The sequence below is a fragment of the Pagrus pagrus genome, assembly GCF_965226575.1.
Source record: "Pagrus pagrus genome assembly, chromosome: 2".
Taxonomy (NCBI): Eukaryota; Metazoa; Chordata; class Actinopteri; order Spariformes; family Sparidae; genus Pagrus; species Pagrus pagrus.
Window position 1 is genome coordinate 34,616,618 of NC_140186.1, and position 26,004 is coordinate 34,642,621.

Below are 26,004 nucleotides of genomic sequence, written 5' to 3' on the forward strand. Positions count from 1 at the left end.
ATTCAATAGTTTTTACAGCAGAATCAAGTTAAAAATATGACATGGTTCTGACAGAATTCTCCATAATTTTTATCATTGTCCAACAACACACAGGGACTGGTTTTAGAACTGATCACATCTAGCTTCTTCAAGGCGCGTTACATCAGGCATCGCCTAACTGTTTCACAAGTGTGTATTAGTCTGGAAACTTTCTCAAATTACAGCTATACAGTAGATTAAAATGTCTTTCTGAAAACATTTGAGATGGGAATTAGACATAGACAATGCAGAAACAGAATCTTGATTCATATTTGATCAGCACTACAGCCTACTACTCTCTATCACAAACACAGCTGGCTATGCAAGTCTGAGTAAATACTGCGTTGCGCTGGATGGACCTCCAGACTGGCTGTAATTGGATGGACCTACAATCAATCAGAGCAGCAATACTTGTGATGTGACAGATTTGGAATAGTGACACTCCAATTTTCCTCATAGATTTCCATTACACATGAGATATATCTAAATCCGTACTTACATTGAGCCAACAGGAAGTCAAACAGCTCAACTGGAGAATGCATGCTTTAAAACCAGCTCATCCAGAGAAGGCATTGACATTAGCCCATAATAGAGGCACAATCACTGACACCCTTGACAACAAATGATCTGCCTTTTATCTACTCTATTGTAATGAAGGGATGAATGTGTTTTAGAGGTACTTATGTTTGCATCTCAGTCTTCATCCAACATACACAGAAGCATGCAGAAGTTATTAGTGAAGATTTCCTTAAACTGCTGGCTCATATCATTATGTCATTGAAACAGGGCAAATGATTAGAGGAGCCTCATTCCTTCCTGATTTATTAGTACAGGGGCTGAAGAATGGATGGATGGTTCCAGAGAAAGTATCTGTGAATGTGTGGATGAGCACCCTGGCCTCCATGTTGTAGAAGGACACCAGTCCCTTGTCACAGTCCACATAGATTCCGATCCGGGATGGTCTGAGGTTCACTGTCAGGTTGGTGGAGGGCTCTGTCCGGAAGGCGTAGTCAGTCCGATCCCGCAGGCTGAGGAACCAGTAGCCATGGGCAGGGCTTACCGTGATTTTGCCCTTCCGATTGACAGACCAGCGTGCCACTCCCAGGTCCCAGTCAGTCTTTCCTCCCACCTCCACCTGGAAGAGGGTACAGTTTATTGCAAAGAGTGCAGACTTCCACCTAAGGGTAACCTAGGGTAAGGTCAATATGTTGATTTATAATAATAATGATGATAATAATAATAATAATAATAATAATAATGTTTTAACTAAAGGAACAGTAGAAGAAATACCATATGTCTGTGTTGTATTTCACTCTCTCATCATTTTTAACTACATACATATTTTCCCAGTCTGACAGCAGATGGTAAACCTTTCACAACTACCAAGTCAGCTACAGTGCCTCCCCTCCTGATAAATCAACACAGTGAACACTAATAAACATATGCTGATTACAAATGAAAATTTAAAAAAACTGTAAACAAACAGCAAAATGTACCAAATGTTAGTATGATGTTTTTTTAAGCCTGAAATCATATTGATAGCAAATGTTGAACCTGCACGTGACGTAAAACCATACAAGCCTGTACTTCCTTGAAAACAAAGAATCATAGCAGTTTCACTCTAACTCTTGCACAGCTACTCTCCAATGGTGGCTGGGGATTATTTGGGGCCACAGGCACTGAGAGCTGTTCAGCAACATTACGGTCAATATAAAAATGATTTGTGAGGTCTAAGTGTTTGTTGTAAACTTGTTGTAACAGCCCGAATGCTTCAAAAAGCATATTGACAGACAAATGTGTGAGTATTCCACTGATGAATATCACTCATGAATAACGTTTTTTAATTGCCTCTTTCTTCTGCAACCTTCTTACTACTATTCTATTCTAGTGATCAGCAGACACTGTCGTTGACGTGCACACAGCTCACATTGTTTCCCTCTTACCTCCCAGTAATGGCGCCCTGAGCTGAGGCCCTGATGGGCCAGCAGACACACCACCCGATCAAAGCGCTTGGGGTTGTCTGGCACCAGCTGATGGCGGTCACCACAGTGCACCTGCTTCCCATCTGCTGAGATGATGAGACGTGGGTGGGCTGTGTTGGGATCTAAAGTGATGTCGACTGACAGATTGAGAGAGAGTGATTCAACCAGCAGTTAACCAATGAAAATCACAACAAACCATAAAGGCAGATTTTTTTGAAGCTTTACCTGCATATTCTTGAACCCTCCTGATCTCTGCAACAACAGAAGAATATAAATACTTTTTTATCTATTTAATTATTATTATTATTTCTTTGATTCATTCAATTCAATAGGATCAGAAAGCATATAATAACAAACAATAAACAACATTTTGTGCTGTTAGCTGATCCGAATCTTACTTGGGTTAGGTCTGGGTACTGATTGTTCAGGTAAGGATCGCTGGCCTGTTAATTAGGAAAAAGAACATTATGATTTTCACTACACTTTAGGCTTTGTAAGGGAACAAACAACCATCAAAATTCTGAATCAGATAGGCAGAAGACAAATTAGAGCTTCCAGAACATAAACACATGGGGTGTTTTTTTGTCCTTTCCCAAAGTAACAAGAGTGAAGATACTGTATACTGCTGTATTACAGTTGGTGCATATGGTTGTAAATGCTCAGCAGAAAAGGTTGTTATTACACAAAATGTAAGTATCCATCTTTGTCTCTTGATCATAGATCAAGATGGAGTTGCAGTTGATTCTTTAGTTTTTAGATGGTTTTCTCTTAAATTCAGCATCTTTACTTGACTTCCAGCTCCATGCCAGGTGTGAATTAGGACTTACAGACTTCTGGCAGTTTCCGCATGTCTTCCTGAAAACGCTCCATCATGTGACTGACAGTCTTGAGAATCACCCCTGATGTCAGCTCAGACACCACAGAGACACCCAACCAGTCCTTAGTTTGTGGAGGGGTGGACAGTGCAGGGAACGTCTGTACATAAACAAGGATATAAATAATGGACTCTAGAACGTGATCATGCTCTGGAATTCTAGCTGGTTTTTGGTCAGCAAATATGTAAGGAGCAGGTCAGGGAGAGTGCCCAGGTAACTGGTCTATAAATTGAACACAAAACAAGCAAATAATGATTTAAAATGATATTACAAGCAAAACAATAGATATATTTCAGCCCCTTAACAGTATAGCAATAACCTATAAGTCAGTATCCAGTTGTAGAATAGTAAAAGCCTGTTCTGAATTTTCTTGTTTGCATATCCATTACTTCCTGAGAATCTTGCCCACAATAAACCCTCATTGTGACGGTGTGACATTTGAAAGTAGAGCCCTGCATATGATTGGGATCTCTCCAAAACAATAAAATAACAACAAAGTAGATGTCAAAATGTGAAAACCGTTATTTTTTTACATTATGTAGATCATTTTGTTAATTTTTTGAATGTTTAACCAGAAGTCTTAATATTTCACCTTCAACATTTTTGGAAATTTATATATCAACATTTAAAAAAAGACCTGGCAAAAATACAGAGGTCATGACCCCGGTATCCTCAATGGTAGCTATGAGCCTGAGTTTCTTCTGAGGAATAGGGGTAGATATATAACATACAAAAATCTGACTTTTATTACTTTGACTGCGGTGTCATGACCTTACAATGTAGTCAATGTAAAAATGAGCTCACACTTTATTTGAAGGGGTGTGCAGAAGACTGATAACCATGACATGACACCTGTCATGAACATGAAGGAGTCTTTAAGAATGTTTATGACTGTTTTCATTAAGTGTCATTTGGTCAGTTATGTCACTTTAATGCAAAGTTGACATTGTTTGAGATGTCTTTGTTACGACAACTTGACATTAACCAACAAAAATATTACCTGTCATAAACATGGCCGAATGAACAAACTTAAAGAAAACATTAAACTGTCATTTATGGTTGGTTCAGTGTAATTGTGTACAGTGGTACAATCTAGATTGGCAGTTTGACGACAGGGAACAGAACCAAGAGGATTTATGGAGAGTTAACTGTTTTCATTACATAAGCTAACCGCCAACTCCTGCTAATGTAGCTAGCTGCCATTAGCTAATTAGCCACGGAGCAAGTGCCATTAGCTAGTTTCTTTAAGTTTGATAATAAGACTTGCTATGACATGTTTATGACAAGTTATGTTGTCTTAGTTAATGTCAAGTTGTTATAAGACCGACATGTCAAACAGTTTGAACTTTTATAAGTGACATAACTGACTGACAAATGACACTTCATGACAACCAGCATAAACATTCTTGAAGACTCCTTCATGGTCATGACAGGTGTCATGGCATGAACATGTCACGCCATCACAGACCAATGTGAAAATATTTACTGGTGAACAGAAGGAGGAATTAGCTGCATGTGAAAACGTGTGTGATTACACTATACTAAGGAAATATTTGAGCATTTCACTTTTACTAGGGCAAAAATGTTAAGGACAAGGACGATCTTGTCCTTGGTCTAATTCCTAACGAGAATACAGTGTGCATCTGCATATTTATCACTTCTGTATTTTTTGTATGCTCCTGTTTCATTCCATTCATCCATACCCTGAGAAAGTGTATGTAGTCTTCAGACAGAGCCAGCTGGCTCAGTGCAGTGCTCCTCTTGTTAAGCACAGATATCTCCTCCTCCAGCTCTCTCAGCAGGCTCTGAGCTCTATGCTCAGCCGCTCGCCGAGTCATCTCGATCACCTAGGGGTAATAGGAAAAATGTATGTCATGTAGCTTAGGTAATAATGCACAAAAATTCCATTAATAATCAGATGACATGCCACCATATTTTAGTGAAAATGAAGCAGCCTCAAAATGAACTGCCAAATACAAAAGCACACAGTAACCCTTTACATTTTACAGGCTGTTGATTATGTAGTAATGTGAAGAAACTGCCAAGAAATAACAAAAGTAAAAGCAGGTAAATCAATATAATGTCAAGTTGTGAAGTACTGGGTAATTGCAGAGTAAAATTAAAGCAGAATAAAAATGCTTGGTCAGTAATTATACAAGAATAAAGCTTACACACTACACCGGTAGTTACTGAGTATTTGTATCCCTTAATGCATCGTAAAGACAGGCTGTTAGCAGGTACGCAAATACAAAGTTGTGTGGCCTCGTATTTTAACTGTCACCATAATTAACCCATAATTACCTTTCCAGAGCCTGTAAAGTGTAGTATGCATTGTTTCTTTGAAACACATGGGTAGCACTCAGTAGAGCACATACCTCCGCCAACATTCCCCTTTATTTCAATCAAGCCTAATTCAGGATCAAACTTGATAGCCCTGTATCACTCTAAATTTTAAACCACCCTTAACTGTTTAACCATAATTTAAGCTCATAAAATTGATTCCTGGATCTGTCCCTTTTCCGGATTAGCACCAAATGTTAGTGAGATCTGTTCTGAGACTCATCCTCTATCCAAGTTTAGTGGAAATTCATTCAGTAGTTTTTGGATAGCTAATGCCCAGTTGATAGATTATGACACGGTATCAAGATAATTACATTCAAGTGTCCAGTTTTCCCTTGAAATAGCTTCATAGTTCCCATATAATCAAGATTTTGTACATACCAGAGAAATTCACCTTAATCAAGCCTGATCGTACCTTAAAATGGCCCAATAGATTCCAAGTATTTGAATTAAATGCTGGGTTGGTATCATCATAACTTAATTTCACATTCATGTCCCCATGACTGGGAAGAAAAAAATATCTATCATTGTAATAATGCCCCTGCTTGTATTATATTTCCAGCTGTAGCCAAATCATTTGCTTTTGGGAAACAACTTATTGCTTGGCAATCTTCTTGGCTTATCGGAAGGTAAAACTTTGGAAATTACAAACACATTAGGTTTATTATAGTGAAAGTACTCGACTTAATGGTGGAAACTGGCTGCTGCAACAAAAATGTTAAACTATGAGACCACACAACCTGGTGTTACTTGTTAACAGACTGTTGTTACGATGCAGTAATGGGTACAAATGCTAAATAATCAATACGATACTACTGAAGTATTGCATAAGCTTTATTCCCATGTAATTACCCACCACCCCTCTTCATCCTGCGTTACTCTGTAATTACCCCGTACTTCCAGTAATTCCCAGCTCCTCCACTACTACAACTTGTCATTGTGCTGTTTTGACTTCTGTTATTTCTTGGGAATTTCTTCACTATTATACATAATTAACAGCCTGTAACTTAAAGGTTAGGAGGCACAGTTTTCCTTCAGCCTAAAAACAGAATGTCTGTCTGGTTCTCTTAATGGGACAACAATTAAAACAAATACATGTTTTTTATTCACCGCAAATAGGTATTCATGTAAGTAATATTTTGTACGTTTAGCATTTAGTATATTAGTGTATTTTAACCTTGTAATAGTAAAAATCAGCATTTACTTAAAGTAAAGTAAATTAATTTAACTGGGCACATTGATACTATAAAATGAACAAGAAAAACTAATTAGCTGTTTCACTGTGCTACAAAAATAGAAAGAGCCTTGGCTTTTAACCTGTGTCAGTGTTTTTTACCTCCAAGACTTCAGTTTGACAGCGCTCCACACTCGAGATCAGCTTGGAAAACACACAAACAGCTCCCTCTGTCTCTTTTTCAGCAGCAGCCTGGATACAAGATGAAGGGCAAACAATGTGAGCTGTTTGACGGCACCAACTGCAAATTTGAGGTGGGCTACTTTGATGAGCCCTTGGCAGGTGTGAGGATATTTAACTGGACTGGTTGGGGCAAACCACTGATAGAGAGAGCTTAATCTTGCAGAGTAAACGAGTCAACAATGTGACATTGGACACATGCTATAATGGACAAAGTAACTGTTTTTTAGTTTAAACTTTTTTCATGTACTGTGGTTTTGAAGAATTGTATGAATGCTGGTAATATGCACATTCAGCACTTTCAAAGGGTTTTAAAAGAAACTAAAGGTAGGCTTGTGTTATTATCTTTAAAGCAACATCTAACTTGTTATAGACTAATAACTCACCTGTATCTCTCGTAAGGACTTTTGTATTTCCTCCACTTTCCTCTTCTTCTCACAGATGAGATCCTTCAGCTCCACCTCTGAAATACCTAACTGGGACTGGAGACGACAGAAAACATGTTTTCTTAGGATTAACGGTGTCTATAACTGATGACCACTACAAGCCTTATCCTAGCCCTGAAGCCCATCACTTGTTCTACACCATGTGCACACACAGGTAATCTATGTGTGATTATGAGCTTCATCTTGTCACTACCCAGTATGAGTAGCTGTCTGATGTTAGTGTTGCATGCCATTGATTTATATAGAAAAACTAGATACCAGATGGAAAGAAGGCACAAATTTAAACCAATGAAAAATTTTCACCTATTACATACGGCAAAAAAGTTTCCTGGCTTCACCATTTACTTCCTGATTGCGGCCCACTGAATATGTGCAGCAGTATTTCCCCTGCAAGCTCACATTCAGCAAAGAAAATCAGAAAATGCTTGGGAGCCCAGTGCATCACATGACGATGTAATTACCCAGTGAGCAAAAAGTGGTCTCGATCACATCTTTTAGACATCATTTATGGACATCCAAGACGTCTAAAAGACATCCTCTGGGGAGCCAGAATGAAAGTTTTTTATATGTCTTTTCTGGACGTTGTATAGACGTTTATATGTTGTTTATGGACTAATTCTGGCTGTCAGTGGATGTCCAGATTATGGCCTGACTGGACGTCTTTTCTCAACGTCATTTATCGACTAATTCTGTCTGTCAGTGGACGTCCAGATCATAGCCAGTATGAACGTCTATTCTCAACTAATTCTGGATGTCAGTGGATGTCTAGATTATGGCCTGACTATTGACATGGACAGGCCATGATCTGGACGTCCACTGACAGCCAGAATTAGTCGATAAACGATATATAAACGCCTATACAACGTCCAGAAAAGACGTATAAAAAACTTTCATTCTGGCTCCCCAGAGGACGTCTTTTAGACGTCTTGGATGTCCATAAATGATGTCTAAAAGACGTGATCGAGACCACTCTTTGCTCACTGGGTACATGGTTTGGCCTCTACGAAAACTGGCTTCAAAGCAGGGCGCTCTTCCTGGAGGCTTGTCTGGTGAATGCACAAGTTTCTTGGACAGCCATGACTTGCCATGACATGACAGCCAGCAGACATTATAATGATAACACTTGTGAGTAATGAATATTTCAGCATGCATGGTTACTTGTGGTAGCATAGTATATTTTTCAATGTTCATATTGCTGTTATTGTGGACTGACCAAATATTTAGAGAAAATATACGTCTATGCTTTGGCAAGCTGCTGACTTACGCTGAATCGAAAAATGTTATTTCATGACAGGCAACTACGCACTGACATCCATTTAAAAAAAAAAATCTTTATTTGTTAACTTTCCAGCGTTATATTAATTATTCATAGAAATATACAGACTAATTCAATAATTACAGCGAAAAATGATTATTTTACAGCTCATACACATACAACAGTACAATAAATCAGTAGTCTATTATATCAAATTTGTATGAGGGTAACAGAAAAATAAAAATATAGTAAATACTTATTTATCTATATTAGACACTATTTTCTGAAGTATTTGAGAGGTCTTAAACTCGGTCTTGTTCTTTGAAAAAATCTTGGTGTGGCATGCGCCACTCACATCAGGCAGCCACTCACATTTCGTAGTGACACACCTCCATGGCTGCAAAAAAATGTTGTAAGTATAAGATGGTGAACAAGCATTTTCTTGTTTCAGTTTATTTGTTAAAAAAGAGAAGACAAGAAGCTTCATCAGTCCACATTTCGCAAAGGCACAATCTGTTGTGTTGCTCTTACTCCAACCTTAAATCATATATATACAGCATATTCATGTGGTTATAAATCACACACACCTTCTTGATGTTCCACTCTCTCTTAGCAGGGATGACGTTGTGTCCTCGGTGCTCTGCTGTCTCCAAACAGACGCTGCAGACACAGGTGTTGTCAGTACGACAGAAGAACTCCAGACCTCTCAGATGGATGGGACACAGAGGCAGACTAAGGGAAGAGTCACTGGGTGTACCGCTCACAGTGTACCTGCTAGAACAGTACAAATCAAGTTATGATAGACACTGAAGTTGCTGTCAGTTTTGCAGCTATCATAGCTTCAGCCATGAACATGAGGATATCACAAAGACACTTGGAACTAGACGTGGGATATAGTTGTGCTGTTCGGCCTGGCTTCCAATGTTGCCCAGTGGCCAGTTGCGTTATTGCAGCAATTTTCCCCATACAGAAGAAATATTTTGTATATGCCTTGTGTAAGTATATATATCAGAGGTGGCTGGACCATTGAGGCAGACGAGGTTGCTCCTCCTTGCATTTTCCATTTTTGAGAGGCTAGAGGAAGATCGCAATATAAAATGGAGCAATTGGTTGAAAAAAATTTTTTTTTTTAAATGTCAGTATCATGAAAAAATATTTTTTCTCTCTTCTTTGAAAAATTCCATGATTAATTCTTGAAAGGCAGAGGAGGACAGGCTCCTGTTGTTGTTGAAACCTCATATCAATTTAATGTACTTCATTTTTACATGTCAATCTGTTATTTTTCACAATGACTTCACGGTAAAGTGACAGATTCATACAGAAGCATATTAGGAAAGAAATTATGATACATTGTAAGTTATTTTTGTGCCAATTGCAACCACAACACTGAAAATTACATCTTATTTAAGTTGTTTCAGAGTCCAAATGTTATTTTGTTAATATTCATATTGACGCTTCATCAAGCAGTAGAAAGCTACTTGTGTTGGCCAACACAATGGATAGCCTGTTGTATCCCCGGAGACTGTAACAGGCTGGCCACACTGGCTGCTTGTGTAGTGCGTGGCAGCTGCGTTGCTGAGCTGCTGCTGCTCACTTGTGTCGGTGTGTCCACACACCTGCCTGCCCTATCTGTTTACATGGAGTTTGACTTTGATATGATATGATGACGTGATTTTCCTTTACCCTGATGAAAAAAGCAAGAAAGCAGGAGGGACAAAGAGAGGGAGGGAGGGAGAGAAAGAAAAAGAGAGTGCACAGGAAAAAAACTGCCCTTCAGAATCAAGATCAGAATGACTTTATTGTCATTGTAAGCTCAGCATGCAACGAAATTAAGAGTGCAACTCCATTTGGTGCAACATCACAGGATATAGAATAAAAACAATACAAAAATAATAAATAACATATGAAATGCAAATTTTCAAACGTAGTATAAAAGTGAGCAATCAGTATTGCACATGAAGGTTGTGTAAGGTGCGAGTAGACAGCAGCATGTTTGAGATAAAAGAGTCCTTGTGTTATTTTGTGTTTAGTATAGATATGGCCTTGGGAAAGAATCTTGAGGTGTGTGTTTTGGCTGTACTGTAGTGCCTGCCAAAGGGCAACAGTTCAAAAAGGTGGTGACCGAGGTGTGCAGGGTCTTTGATGATGATGGTAGCTCTGCTGATATCTGGTAGAAGGCTACCAGCAGTTTACTCTCAGTGTTGCTCCTCCTGAGCACCCTCAGGAAGTGGAGCCTCTGCTGTGCTTTTTTCACCGTTGCAGTGTGTTGGCCGACCAGGAGAGGTCCTCTGATATGGAACTCCCAGGAATCTAAAGGTCTGTACCCTTCTAACAGATGACCCATTTATACACAGCCGGGCCGGGTTTTTGGGACATTTCCTCTTCAAGTCCAGTATGAGTTCTTTTGTCTTCGAGGTGTACAGTGTAAGGTTGTTCAGTGAACACCACACTGACTCTTCTCCCCCTGAGATGAGCCCTATGACTGTGTCTTCGGCAAATGTAATGATGGTGTTGGAGGAGTGAGCAGGTGTACAGTTGTAGGTGTACAGTAGGGGTGGGAATCTCTTGGCACACCTCAGAGCAGGCAACTTGAGCGCTCGCTGACAAGCCAGATTTAAGGTGTGGGCGTAATATCTCACATGCACAAAGGTGTACAGTCGTAGGTGTACAGTAGGGGTGGGAATCTCTTGGCACCTCACGATTCGATTCGATTCTGATTCTGATTCAGAGGTCAACGATTCGATTCTAAACCGATTATCGATGCATTTTTTTGTGTATATTTCCATGCATGATTTGAAAAATTAAAAGTTTAATTAAAAAGTTTGCTACTCAGAGTTTGCTAATCACTTCCTACTTTTGTGATGATCATTAAAGAAAATCAACAGATTAATTACTTTATCTAATATCCTCGTCAGAAAGGAAAGGCAGTCCCTTGAATCTTGGGTCGAGAGCAGAAGCTGAACGAAGTGTGCTTCTCTCTAGGTCAGAGGTGTACCTTTTGCTGAGGTCCTCGTTGATGGCCTGCTTTATCTAGCGGGTAATTGATGACTGGCGGAGTTGAGCATGCAGTGGGGCACTACATCCTCTGAGACATCTGTCTCACTGAGAGTACAGAGGTCAGCTTCTCCTCTCCTCACCTGGGGAGAGAGTGAAGCCGGCAGAAAGCAGGCTGCTGTTCCAAGAAACGATCCACCATCTTGTACGCACTGTTCCACCTGGTGCTGACATTTGTTATCAGTTTGTGACACGGCAGACCTAGTAGCTTCTGCTTCTCCTCTAGCTGGTACGCCCCGATGGTGCTGCGGTGGAAAAAAGAAACGATGTGTCTGATCCTCGCCAGGAGCCTGGACAGAGCAGGCAACTTGAGCACTCGCTGACAAGCCAGATTTAAGGTGTGGGCGTAATATCTCACATGCACAAATGCCCCAAGTTGGGTAGCAACGACCATATTAGCAGCATTGTCATGACATGTGCGCCCGTGTGACTCTCGTACATTGCTCTTGCTTGGACGTGACACTAGCTGCCAATCATCGTTGATGAAATGCGCGGTGGCGGTAATGTAGGACACCGTGGCAAGTGATGTCCATGCGTCGCATGTGATCGCTACCCTACCCGCTTTCATCAAAGTGTTCAAAACTTCTGTTTTAGTTTCACTGTAGAGCGTCGGTATGGCTGTGTCAGTGAAGTAACGTCGAGATGGTATTTTGTATCTTGGCTCTAGAGTGAACACCATCGCCCGAAAACCCACATTCTCCACAACGGAATACAGTCTTAAATCCAATGCAATAAAACTTGCAATGGATTTGGTAATCTGCTTCGCTCTCTCAGAGTTCAGTGGAAGCTGTGCCACCACCTGCTCGATCGTTCTCTGGCTGGCATCTGGAACAGGTCGCTGCTTCTCTCCCAACTCTGGGTGGTACCGCGCAAGGTGGACTTCATGGAACCCAAAATGCTGCCATACAGTAGCTTTCAAAGAAGTCGATGCCGGTCTTATAGGCTTGGTGCTAGCCATTGCAGCCATTTTGTCGCCGCTCAAACATTTGTATATAAACAACGCACATGTGTGTTTTGTGCGCATGCATGTACAGCAGAGAATCAGCAGGCGCTTTCTGTAGTGCTCTGCAGCAGGCGAACTGAATGTTGCAGCAGGCAAACTCATTTCAGTTTTAACATTCCAATTATTAACTTATCTGCATCAAGACATTATCATTCTAGAGAGAATCGTGATGCATGGAAGAATCTAATATTTTTCCCACCCCTAGTGTACAGGGAGTAGAGGAGTGGATTCCACACACAGCCTTAATATGAATCAGAATCAGAAACAATTTATTGATCGCCGAGGGGAAATTGCTTGCATTGCAGCTGCTCCGGCCCGAACAGTCTCATAACAGTCTCATAGCCCTCGATGGAAATGTTGTTGTCAGGAATGTCCTGGTTCAGCCATGTCTCCGTAAAGCATATTAAACTACACTCCCGGTACTCCCTCTGACTCCTGGCTAGCGCCGTTAGCTCCTCCATTTTGTTAGCTAGCGATCTCACGTTACCCATGATGAGAGAGGGGACACTTAAATCTTATCTTCTCCGTAAGCCTCCGTTGTCTCAACATTGGCCTTGCGCTGCTTTATTCCTCCCCTGCAGCCTCTGTGTGTCCTTCTCCAGGTCTCTTCGAGGATGTCTGTTGATCTGGACACCGTGCCGGCCGGCTACATAGCGAACAGCTGATCCCTCATGTAAACAATGTGGCCGTGTAGTTGCTGTGCAACCATGGCTCCGCTGAGTGAAATATGTACTTTTACTGCAAAAACAAAGGCCAAAACTCACGCCACCAGCATGTTTGGAGAGGGCACGGCTTAAGTAAGAGCTAATACAAAAAAGTCAAAACAATGTATTAAATAAGAAGCTAAAAAGTAGTAAAGTATAAAAACAAACAGGAGCAACCGCAACAGACTGCATGCACAGTGGTGCATTCACAGTGCTATTAAGGTGCACCATTGCTCAGTGTGGTGGAGGAGGAGATGTGGGGGCAAAGTTTGACACACTGTGAGCAATGAGTAAGGAAGTTCTTTATCCAAATGGGGGAGGAGAGGCCTAAGTCGAGCAGCTTGCTGACTAAACTGTCCGGATTATAGTATTGAAGGCTGTGCTGAAGTCTATGAAGAGCATCCTCTCTTAGCTCTTCTGGTGTTCCAGCTGTCTCAGCGCTGTGTGAGTTGCAATGGCGATGGCATCCTCAATCGATCTGTTAGCTCTGTATGCAAACTGACGTGGTTCGAAGGCGGGGGGGAAGGCTGGCTCTTATGTGACGCAGCACCAGTTTCTTGAAGCACATCGTTATCACTATTGTTAGTGCAACTGGTCTGTAGCTGTTTAGGTCCTCAGGCCAACTTTTTCAGTACAGAGATGATGGTGGCTGACCTTAAACAATGCGGTACGATGGCTTGTGACAGGGAGATGTTGAAGATCTTCGTAAAGACCCGAGCAGGTACCTTGATCGGTACACCATCAGGTCCGGCAGCCTTGCTCAAATTAACTGCCCGCAGCTATGCCTCACAGTATGTGTGTGTTGGAGGTGGGTGTGGAAAGCCTGTTAACCTCAAATCTGGCAAAGAAACAGTTCAGCTCCTCAGCCAGTGTGGTACCAGCATTTACAGTTCCATTGATGGTTAAGGTACTTGTATGCAGGAAACAGAAGCAGTGAGAAGTGGTCAGACTGGCCAAGGTGAGGGAGAATTACTGTTCTCTAAGCATGCTTGATGTTTGAATAAACATGATCCAGTGTATTTTTCCCCTTGCTGGACAGTTAACATGCTGATAGAAGTTGGGGAGTACTGTTTTTAAACATGATTGGTTAAAGTCCCCTGCTATGATGTGTACACCATCAGGGTGGGCATGCTGCTGTTTGTTCAAACTGCCCATTAAATGGCTGAGAGCAATGCTAACGTTAGCATCGGGAGGGAGGTAGGCAGCATGACAGTGACATGTGACACTCAGCTCTCAGGGTATGTAAAACGGTCTGCCTAAAACAGTAAGTGCTTTGAGACCGGGGCGACAATGTCCGGCAACAATCCTGCTGTTGGTACACCAGTCATTAGTGAGGTAGATGCAGTGCCTCCCTCCTCTGCACTTACCCGAGTCATCTGTCCTGCCGGTAGGTAGTGCAGCCTGCTAGCTGCACTGCGCCGTTGGGGATGAGCGGGTGTAGCCAGCTTTCGGTTATAATCATCACACAGCAGGTCCTGACAAAGCAGTTGGAAGCAATCAGCAGCTCCAGTTCATCCATTTTATGGGTAGCGGATCTGGCGTTTGTAAGGAAGATGCTGGGTAGCGGAGGTTTGTGTGGTAGCTTTCTTAGCCTGTTCAAAAGACGGTTAAAAAATGACCGGCATCCTTGCTTCTGCTTCTGCTTTCTCCTCCGTATACGTTGCCTGCTGGGCCAGCTGACAATCCATGGCGACTCTGGTAGTCTTGCTATGTCCTCCCGTCCATCCTTCCTTTAGGGCAGGAAGGATGCGACGGGAAGCAGACCGACGCCGCCACATGTTCACGGAACAGCAGCTGTTATTGCCTTTGAGGGTGAGTGGTTACAGTAAACTAATGAAGCTCTAGTGAAAGTTCTGACAGGAAGACTACTCTTCTGCATGCTCAGTGTTTAGTTTATTTCTCATACCATACTTTCGTTCACTCCTCTCACACATCCTCACTCTTAAATTCCTGTTGCTATCTAGGACCATCTGCTGCTCACATCAGCTGGGCACATCTATCCAACAGCACAGTGACACACCTTCATTGTTAGCCTATCATCTTGCTGCTTTCTTTTTAAATATGATTGTCTCTTAAGAGTCATCAGCCACCACCAACAGTGTCTTGACTCCATGGGGGTATTCTTCTTACTGCTGCTAAGGGCAGACATCCTTCGATCATGAAATCTCCCTGTAGATATTAAGTGCCAGAGACTGTCTGTCAAGACTCATTGTCACATATCATCTGTTGTAATGAACACTTTCTTTACTTCATTCACTTGTCTCTCCTGATTGAAATGAGTTTGAACAGTTTCTGGGATGTGACTTCTTTCGGCTGAACAAAGTGCTAGTGTCTGTTACTCAGTTTCCTGTTTATAGCTGTTTATAACTTACACCTAGCTAAATATTATGCAGCATAATAGAACAGCTGTGCAATAAATCCTAGCTGCTGTCTGGATTATATATATTTAAGTGTAAATTGTTTATAATCTGGGAGCAAATTTTGCCCCCTAAATTTATCCCCCAGATATGTCATATATTCTGGTCACGCAGAAAAAATTTAATGCATTTCATATTCATGGTAGTTCAATAAAATGTTTGATAGTTTCACGTGTCTGCATTAAATGAAAACCAACTTGAAAGCACATGGCGAACCTGGTTTGTAAACAGCCTGTAATATCTCCTGATAATGGAGCGTGCTACCAGTGACACGTGACCAGCCAATCATTTAATCATTGTAAGGTGTGAAGTTCAGTTGCACCATCACCATGTCACTGACAACAACAGAAGAGCTTGTCAGAGACCTTACCATGTACCACAGTTCTCACAAGACCAGCCGCGCTCGTCACGTTTCACGTCACGAATGTGCTGGAAACAGTTGTAACAGAAGAGAAAACGATAGACCCCTTTGTGAAAGAAGCATCTGTAAAATTGTGGATAAATTCTTTTAAGCATCACAACCCATGCACCATTTGGTCCAGCAACATTTGGGAGGTCTAGAAGAGCCGCACGATTAAATTACTTTATCTTCATTTAAGTTAGCCGGATGCTAAACCGGAAGTTTGCCGGCTTGGTCTGCGATCCAGGTAATTTCCCAGCCGGAAAGTCCAGCTTTATTTACTTCAAAACACCACTGAGCAGCTTTCATAGGAATGAACGGGCTCCACCTCAAACACTGTCTCCAGTGATAAAACGTCCTTAATTAACTGCATCCCAAATTCTTTCCTTATTTATGCTCCACCACCGGATGTTGATAACGCCTCACCACTTTGCGAGGTGATTAAAATCCTGGGTCTACTGCAGAGTCAATTGACCCTTGTGTAATTGCAGAGTTTACCCATACCCATTGCACAAAAAGCCTGATTTTAGTGGGTTTAAGTGGGATTATCAAGGGGAATCAGTTTAGCAACTTGAGGTGATTATAATGGACACATGCTGCAGCAGATGTGTCGTGCCACAATTGTGCCATGTAATTTGGCTGTAAGATTAAATCGAATCCCTTTTTATGTAGTCTAAGGAGTTTAGTTTGGTACCTGTGAGGAGGTGAGTAGGGTGGAGGTGGGTCCTGGTGCTCATTGTTCTGTGTCTGAAAGGACAGGTGAGCATCGACTGGGCTTGGGCTTTGTGGGTGAGGGTTACTGGGAATAGGGAGGGTTGTGTTAGGCTCCCCAGGAGTCGGCAGCTGCTGAAAACGAGTCATCATCTCAGCAAATACGCTCTCTGGCAGGGCTGGGTGATGATGATGGCAGGGATTCGAGTTGGGATCCTCCACCTCACCTCGGACATCTTCAGTGTTGGCTATAATCTTGAACCGTTCAGTGATTTCCTTCAGGGTTCGGTTGATTTGGAGCTCTGGTCGCTTGCAGAAGGACTCCTTGCAGAGGGGACACTGATAGATCTTGGCGCCCCCTCCTTCTCCTCCTCCTCTTCTTCTGTCCCAGTAGGAGGAGATGCAGTCCTGGCAGAAGCTGTGGCCACATGGTGTTGAGACTGGATTGTTGAACATGTCCAGACAGATGGAGCAGGTAAACTGGTCCTCAGACAGAAAGGCAGCAGCCAGCGCCATAGCAATCCAATATGATGCTGTATGAGAGATAGTGTTGTTGTTAGAAAGAAATATGTAGTTCAGAATATATAACACCACAGTGATTAGCATAATATACTCTTGATGTCTGATCCAATGTCCAATTCACTAATTTTTGTGTTTTGGTTGTGGAAAATATTGATCTGTATTGACCTGTTGCATAAAAGGTTTTTTTTTTCTGTTGCTGCAGTTGCAACTTGCAGACATCGTAGCAAACAACTCAAACAGTTTTTGTATGGTCATGTGAAATACTGTAGGGCCAGATTTACACTCATAGAAAGGCCTTACTTTTACTCACAATCTGCATGTATTTGGATTTACTAAGGCTGCAGCATTGTTACTCCTTCTTCTGTTGTAGAAGCCCCCAAAACACACACAGCAGCATTATTAGAAGCATTGTATTCCTGTCAGTGTGCAGGTAAGATGCCATTCTAGAATAGTTGCGCAAGATCAGGAAATTCAGGCTTGGTTGGAACATTTATCTTCCGTCTGTTGACCAAGGTTATTATTATTGTTGAATAACAATAGACTTAAAACTTGCAAGTCATTTATCTCTTTGTTCCCACATTCACCGTCCTGCTGACGGAAACACTCATTGGAGCACCAAATGTTAATTAATCCCCTGCTGAAAATGGTCCCCAATATATGCACCATTTCCTCCTGTATGAGTGTATAATGTTTGTTAAAAGCTACAGTGACCAACTGTTTAAGAAGTTACTGTATCCATATGAAACTACATTGTCACTGATTGATGAAAAAATGACAATATTCACGTATTGATTGGTCTCCTTTAAGTCTTCCAATATGCTATTTGGCATTCAGCACAAAGGAAGCACACCTGCTATTGCACAGGGAGAGGTATTGTTTTCCTCAGGTGCTATGAGGTAAAGGTGGAATAAGTATAGAAACAAAAGTGATGGAAACCAAGGTAAAACCAGAGTGAACAGATGGGCATTCACTCGTTGGGGAGAGCTCCTGTGTTGTGTCGATGTCTGTCTCCATTAACATGTGTTCAGTAACAAAACCTGCCTACTTATTAATACATCTGGCAGTTTTTCTCTGCCGGTTGTATTCTGGATGTATTCTGGATGTACTCATTAGATGGTCTCATGCTATGTCTTTCAGATATTATGATTAAATTCAAAACTAAAAGTAAAACAGTGCTCCACCACAAGCACGGAGAAAACTTGATTCTGATTGGCAAGAGGGTGTTCTGTAAATTTGACTCAGATGAGCACTAGGCCCTCACATAGTGTCATCATCAGTGTTGCATACTAAATTTCATAGCTACAGGACAGCTGGTTTCAAGTGTTAATATGCTTCAACTTCATGCTAGTGTCAGAAGAGAAAAGTCAAATTAGCTCTAAATCCTTCTACATCCTGAACTTACATACAAAGACAGATTGGCTCATTATGACGAGTACTGCACAGCCTGTAAAAACAGTTGAATGATGTCACCTGCGTCTCTGCTTCTTCAAGAAAATAACCTTGCTGATGTCACAGTGATGTCACCGGGGTCATCTTAGTTTGGGTTTGGAGTCTACAATTTGTTTACTGAAAGCCTGCCTGACAGATGAGATATGGATTTTGATGGATGATTGATAGATCTGTTTTTTTTTTCATGTTGCATTATGGGAAATGTACAACTCAGTCCCACTCTGGGGGACAAAAAGTCAGGTTTTGCTGCTTCACTTTTAACCTTTTCTTTTTTATTCGTATTCCTTTAACATACTAAATTACTGCAGTGCCTCTGTAATTATTTGATAATTAGTATATATTATTCTTTACCACCATCATCAGCTGCATTATAAACAAAGATGAGATTTCACATCAGGAGGAAATCAACAATCTTACAGAGTGGTGCACAGAGAACAACGCCAGCTGAACCAAGGAGCTGATTGTTGGCTTCAGAAAGAAGGAGGCAAAGACACACACCCCTGTCTGCATCAGTGGAGCTGAGGTGGAGCAGGTGAACAGTTTTAGGTTCCTTAGAATTATCATCACTGAGAACCTAGCTTGGTCATCACACATCACCCCCCTGGTTAAGACGCACAGAAAAGGCTCTACTTCCTACACAAACTAAAGAGGCTCAATTCTGAAGCCAGATTCTGGTCAACTTTTACAGAGGAGCAACAGAAAGCCTCCTGACTGGAAACATCACAAACTGGCATGGTTCATCACGGCCCAGGACATGAAGGCTCTACAGCGGGTGACTCAAACCACCAGAACATCACTGGTACCATCAACAGAGCATCAGTGACATCAGTGAAGTGAGATGTCTGCACAGAGCCCAAAGATACTAACAGACAACACCCACCCAGACACAGTGTGTTCACCCAAAGATACAGAAGTATCTGCTGCTGTACCACCAGACTACAGAGCAGCTTCTTTCTTTTATCATCAACACTCATTTTTTCTAAAATAGATGTAGCACAAAGATTGTGAAACGTTTTTCTTAAATGCTTGTGATTTAAAAAATGACAACACACTTACCTTGTAACTTCAGTGATTAACAATGACCATTTTTCACTGCGGTTTTTTTTTTATTACTCAACATTGTAATGTTTGGGGAGGCTAAATGACTTATAAGATACATATAATTTGCAAGCCACAGTGTCTGCATCCTCAGCTGTATATTTAGCAGCTTACCTGCTGAGAAGTTGATGCACTTGGTAAGCAATCCTATTGCTAAATTGGGTTAATTATGTTTGTCCCTCTCATTGTCTGCTGTATGTTTGTAGCCACCACACACACATCCATACACACACATTCATCTATTTTTTAGTGCTTCCTGCAAATGACCCTATACGATATATATGGGTATTTGTCCCTGAACTTTAATCTCAAACTAATCTCAACCACTGCCCAAAGCTGATCCTTGTTCAGAACCAAACTATTTCAGAACTAAGCATGTATGGATCTGAAGTAAGAATATAGCTGTGCTGTGGGACATTTTCCTTTGCCTTCTATTCTGAGGATCTATTAATGTCACAGTGCATGCACAAGCAGCTGCGTTACAGGTAGTGGGCAGTTTCCCAAAATTAAAGAGGTTAGGTGTGAAGCCTGAGCACAATGTACAGAGCTGGGGTAGATGAAATGAAACTGTATCAATTGTGTGTTACTTTTGTGACATTTGGACGTATTTAAAGTTTTGGAGCTGGTTGTGTAAATTTCTCATGCTCGTGTTTTTTCCCTTCATGTGCAGAACCTCCAGCGCCTCTCCGTTCTGCTTTCTGCTTGATTGGCCTACCTGAGATCCCGCCACCAGACAAGCCCGTCTGCCTGCCTGCCTGCCCTCCTTGTCAGCTACTCGCTCAAAGAACTCTGTTTAAAAAAACCCAAAAACCTTTAACCTGATTTCCAGCCTCTGGCCTCTGCATTTTGGGTTCAAACAAAACCCCACCTTGATAATTCTACCGATTCTCCAACAAGCATGTGACTTGAGTCATGTAGTCGAGGTCAAATCAAGTTAAGTCAAGTCGAGTCCTTAGTTAAGGTAAGTCAATTTTCCCCCTAAGATACTGCAGTCTTACCTGCAGCAAAGGAAGTCAGGTGAGGCAGTATAAGTCCACATAGGGAGGAGGCTGGGGGTAGATGGTTGGGTCAAGCAAGCGCAGAACTTTCTCCCAGGAGACTGTTGTTTGTGTCCAGTGTGAAAATGAAAACCAATGGTAAGTTATTATCAGTTATGTCCCGTATGTTACATAACTTAAGTTACATAGGTAACCAAGTGTGGGAGGGTAGATGTCACATGACAAGATCCAGTCATGTGACCACCCGCAGTCAGGAAGTGATAAAATGCAGCGGGCAGTTGTAGAGAGCCCTTTTGCTCTGGCGGAAGCGGCTGGGCATCTCGGCTCACACAGCGTGATGGCCAGATTTCACGTCGAGGGGTGACCGCGAGAGCGACTGTGGCTAAAGAGAGTCTCATAAATTGGGACCTGCCCTCTGCCCAAGCAGAAAAATCGCCACGTGAACAAGGGTGTGTGAATTTATGGATGGCAAAGTAGACTTATATGTTATTAATCTTTAGTGTTTTTATTAAGTATGGTGCCTGGAATGTGTACTAATAGATTTTATGTTTCCCTTTTTAAGGACCAGCCCAGCCACTGTTTTCTACAGTTAAATCTCATTTTTGTGTGTTCATTTATGGGTTTAGTTCCTGTGTAGGTGTTTTCTTAAAGCATAGGTGTAGGTTTGAGGCCAATTACTTTTTGGTTATGAAATGTGTGTTATTTTCCTGGATGGTGATTTGAGAGTTTAATTTTTGTCTCCCCTCTTTGTCTGCAGTGTGATTGTTCAAGGCCGGGTCCGCACCGACACACTGCTCCTGTCTGTGGTGGGCCTGCACTGGGTGACACATTGTAGTGGTGTGTATACACATATATATATATATATATAAATTGCCTAGTGACACTGCATGATATCTTCTTAAAGTAATTAGATGTAGAGTTTGTAGTGCATGTTTGTGGTGCTAGACTTGTTGTCCCCTCTTTCTGTCTTCCACAGCCTCTACTTTCAGCTGGTGAGCACAGCAGGCCCGACCTTTTGAGCATAAGGAGACGTAGTCTGTCGCCATCCAGATTTTGTTTATTATTTTGCCTCACTCCTATACTCTATTGCATTTTTTAACATAGACCGATCAGAGTGTAATAAAGGACTATTTTCATACAGTACCCACTTCTTAAGTCGTTCCTGTTCTGGGGAAGTATGGGCTACACAACACGAAGAGAAATCTATTACTAGTCAAGGGTTCCTCCTGTCCTTTAATAGGAGGTGGCGTTGTCGAAATGTTTTAGTAACTTTTAGTGCCAGGCACTACACAAGGTAAATCTAAAGTCATATAAGTAACATAAGCCCCATTCACACTGGCTTTTCAAGGTGGGAATATTGCACTGATATTCCGCCTTACTGTCCGTATGAAAGTTACAGAGGCGAAGAGGGAGGACAGTTTCGTTCCACCTCTAATCCACCACCGGAGGTACTATCAGAGCCACAACAGAGGTGAGATGACATCTGTGTGAAAGGATAAGCCGGCATGCGGATCAGATGCGTCTGGTCGGTCTGATGGAGTTCTCAGTCTGATAGCTAAACAGATCCTTCACTCATCCAATAAAAGAGAAATGTCCCACACTTCAACCCACAAAGCAACGTTACAGGACAGTAATATGAGGACTTATATGAGGAAAAAAATACCACATCCATACTGCGCCTCTGTCATCTTGTCTGTCCTACAGACTCTTCGTCACACCCAAAAACAGTGCCTGTCCCCAGCAGAGAGAGCCAGGCAGCTGCTGCAGGTCGCTGGCTATGATTATGTGAAGGGATTTAGAGCAAAAAACTTTAACCCACCATGTCTTTGTCCCCTTCCACTATTGTGTTGTTGTAGTTACTGTCTCTGACAACTTATACAGAAAAAGGAAGAGGAAAAGTCACCGTGATGGTCAGCCCTTGAGTTCACCGAGTCTTCGATTATGTGATGTCATTTAGCGCGAAACATGTAACTTTGTCACTTTCCACTGTGTATGGTGGGTAAGCATCTCAATCACAACACTTTATAACAGCATGGATATGATTTTAAACTGTTGGCAGATAAATGTTTAGATTTATAAAGCAGTGTTCTTGTCTAAACCTAATGAAAGTATGATCGTAAAACAAAGGTCCAGTACGCCTGCAACATCCACATTGTCTTGGAGACGGTGATATATGTTGTTTTGGGAGTCACTGGGAAACTGTTTAGTTGTTTAGGTATGAGGATGTGTTGACACAGGTGCAGAGGTTAACTCAACATAAAGTTGTGAACTTGATCATCGTATCATATCAGGGAACACGTCTAAGTCACATATTTAGACTTTTTTCTCTTTGTTTGCATGTCTCAGGTGTAGTTTTTGGTTTTACAACACAGCTCTACACAACCTGTCAACAGTACCATGCAGAACATTGTTACATAGAGCAGTCATGAGTGAGTTCTGCATGGTGAAACTACAATGTAAACAGGCCTCTAAAATAATGGACAAAAGATAACGTATTAGCACAGTCCTGTGTTATCTGCCATTCTCTGTCAATACATTCATATTACAGTCATTTATCAAATGCTTTTGTTCAAACCAAGTTCATTCAACCTCTAGAGGAACAAGAGATAGGCTCGTAATTGGTGTCATTTGTGATTTCTACACTTTCATTGAAAGATATCTCCACATTAAATAGCTTTTCACATTCTTTCACACACTGCACACACTCATATGACATGAATGAGGAAACAATAATCTAACACTCAGGATAGCTGTTAGCTGGACACATAACAAACACTGTGGTCATCAAGAACCTTTTAATTCTGTGTGCACTCACAAGAACATGTTGTCCATGGACCTGATTTGATGGAGCTTGACTGTAAGTACCAGCACTTAATTGTACTCACTATTGACTCTTATCCCACATATTTAATGTGAAATAACAGAAAACAAATTAGAAAGCTCTGATATGGTAAGTGCACCGTAGACTGCTGACCATCAACATTGAACAGATACTATCCAGCAACTAAAAACATGAACTTCAAAATATTGAGATACAGACACTTGGATAGCTACTGAATGAAATAAAATTCCAGTATGTTCTAACCCTAGGTAAACATGCCTTACCTGTTCTGAGGACTGAAGTATTGTCAGAGAGGCGACTTTCTCTGTGATAAACAGATGTATTATTATATCCAAGACTGTTTCAGTGCCTCTTTCTCCCTCGTCTTTTCTCTGCTATCAGTCCTCGTGACGGCTTGTCAGTTGTGGCATTTCTCTCCTTTTTCCTTCCTTTCCTTCTGTCACTGTGCTGTTGACCCCACCCACCTAACCCCTCACCAAGTTTATCCAATCCAACCTGTTCGACAGGTGTAGGTATGACAAAAATCTCTCTCTCTCTCTGTCTCTCTCTCTCTCTCTTTCTTTCTCTCTCTGTCTCTCTTTCTCTCTCTCTCTTTCTCTTTCTCTCTCTCTCTTTCTCTTTCTCTCTCTCTTTCTCTTTCTCTCTCTCCCTCTCTCTCTTTCTCTCTCTCTCAATTCAATTCAGTTTGCTTTATTTGCATGAATGTCACATAGACGATGTTGCTAAAGCATAAAGTGTCAATTAAACAGGACAAAAATACACTTCATAAATTAATATATACATATATAAATAGAGTAAAATTCAAGAAAAAATAAAATAAGAAAAATAATTGTGTGTGTGTTTGTGTGCATGTTTCTGTGTGTGTGTGTGTGTGTAAAGTAATAAACAATAATAAAATAAGTGATAATGGCAATAAGGATAGTATCAATAAACAGAAATAAATTAGTCTAACAGTCTTTACATTGAAACATTTCTTAATGTGTGACATGCAGTAACATATTCTCCTGCTAGTTCTACAGCAGAGCTGACTTCTCCCAGAAGGATTGGGATTAACTTCTCTCTGTCTCTCTCTCAAATTCAAATTCAAAGGGGCTTTATTGGCATGAAAGTTTCAACAATTTTGCCAAAGCATCAAAACACAATATACAGTCAAAGTAAAAGATTACAGAATAAATAATACATATATAATTAATAATAATAATAGTTCTCTATCGTCTCGAGACTATCTCTCCACTCTGTTACATATTCCATATGTACGGGGATATGACCCCCGCTGCTTGTCAGGGTACGTGGAAATTTCTTTAAGACACACCGGCTTGCCCGGCCACGCCCTATTGCGTAGCTATAAAGCACCTGCGCTGGCGTGTAATCACTGATTGTTTGATCTCCACTTGTACGTCAGGGTGCTGCGTCTCACAATCAAAATTGTTGCAAGAAAGAAAAGAGATATAGTTGTCGAATCCGCTTACCTGTGTAAGTCGGGGCGTCTGTCATTGGCAGCCTCCCTGGATTGCTGTATTCTGCTCTTTCTGTCTGTCTTTCAGTCTGCCAAAACACCATCCTGTCTGGTCGAGCCGGAGGTCCTCTGGCTCCCAGCGGCGGTGGTTGCGTAAGGTCCTCCCGGCGTATTGCTCGCGGGCTCGTGAGCTAACGCGCTCGGTGGATACACGCTGACTGCGTCCGGTATTGGGCTCTCTCTCCAGCGTATTGCTCGCGGTTTCGTGAGCTGACGCGCTCGGTGGTTGAGTACTGACTGGGTCGGCAGGGTCTCCCACCGGCGTATTGCTCGCGGCCCGTGAGCTGACGCGCCTGGTAGATTCACGGCGAGCATTTTCTGTGTGGTTGAGCCGGAGCTCTTCGGCTCCCGGCTTCGGCAGTGTCCTCCACCGGCGTATTGCCCGCGGCTCGCGGGCTGACGCGCTCGGCGGCGAACGTCTGTCTCCCCTCTCTCCAACAGTCAAGCACTCTCACCCCATCATAAGCGTACGGCTCTCACAACGGCCGACACGCAAGAGTACACCCACAAAAACAAATAAAAAGCCCAGTTAGCAGAGGTGCTACAGGCTACCTGTAAACAGGAAGTGCAGTACTTCCGGTTTCCAGTCCCTGGCAGTATGGCACGCCAGGAGGGTCATTGCTGTGTGGGCTGTGGGGTGGCCATGCCCCTAGAGGATGGGCATGATAGCTGTGTGCTGTGCTTGGGACATGAGCATGCTTTGGCTTCAAGGGAAAAGCCTCAGCTATGCATGGACTGCTTTATTCTGCCTGCACGTACGAGGGAGGCTCGGTGTCGCTTTTTTGCCCCAAAACGCCCAGGCTCTCAGGTTTCTGAGGGGCCTGGGCGGAAAATTGGCAGAACGGCTGCAGCTTCGGAGGGAAGGGGGGAGTCTTCAGGTGTCTGGCAGACTCCATTACTTCCCCTTCAGCCCATGGTGATCCGGCCTCCACTCAGCTCTTTCCTGCCCCCGTCCTCAGG

At 42.1% G+C, this 26,004-nt stretch overlaps 1 protein-coding gene across 3 annotated transcripts; it reads right to left on the reverse strand.

Annotated features, from left to right (window-relative positions):
- On the reverse strand, positions 1 to 26,004 carry LOC311250260 (E3 ubiquitin-protein ligase TRIM21-like). Of its 3 annotated transcripts, none has more exons than XM_084341854.1 (11): positions 24,998 to 26,004; positions 16,603 to 17,152; positions 8,918 to 9,101; positions 7,016 to 7,111; positions 6,552 to 6,641; positions 4,579 to 4,722; positions 2,828 to 2,975; positions 2,399 to 2,443; positions 2,226 to 2,252; positions 1,962 to 2,137; positions 1 to 1,153 (listed from the first exon to the last, which is right to left on the reverse strand). In XM_084341854.1, the coding sequence occupies exons 1-11, from the start codon at positions 25,086 to 25,088 to the stop codon at positions 788 to 790; spliced, it is 1,917 nt and encodes a 638-aa protein (XP_084197980.1). In that variant the 5' UTR covers positions 25,089 to 26,004; the 3' UTR covers positions 1 to 787. The 3 variants fall into 3 exon arrangements, with proteins under 3 accessions (XP_084197980.1, XP_084197979.1, XP_084197981.1); XM_084341853.1 differs by having other exon boundaries at positions 8,918 to 9,104; positions 24,998 to 26,001; XM_084341855.1 differs by lacking the exon at positions 24,998 to 26,004 and adding an exon at positions 23,792 to 23,868 and having other exon boundaries at positions 8,918 to 9,104.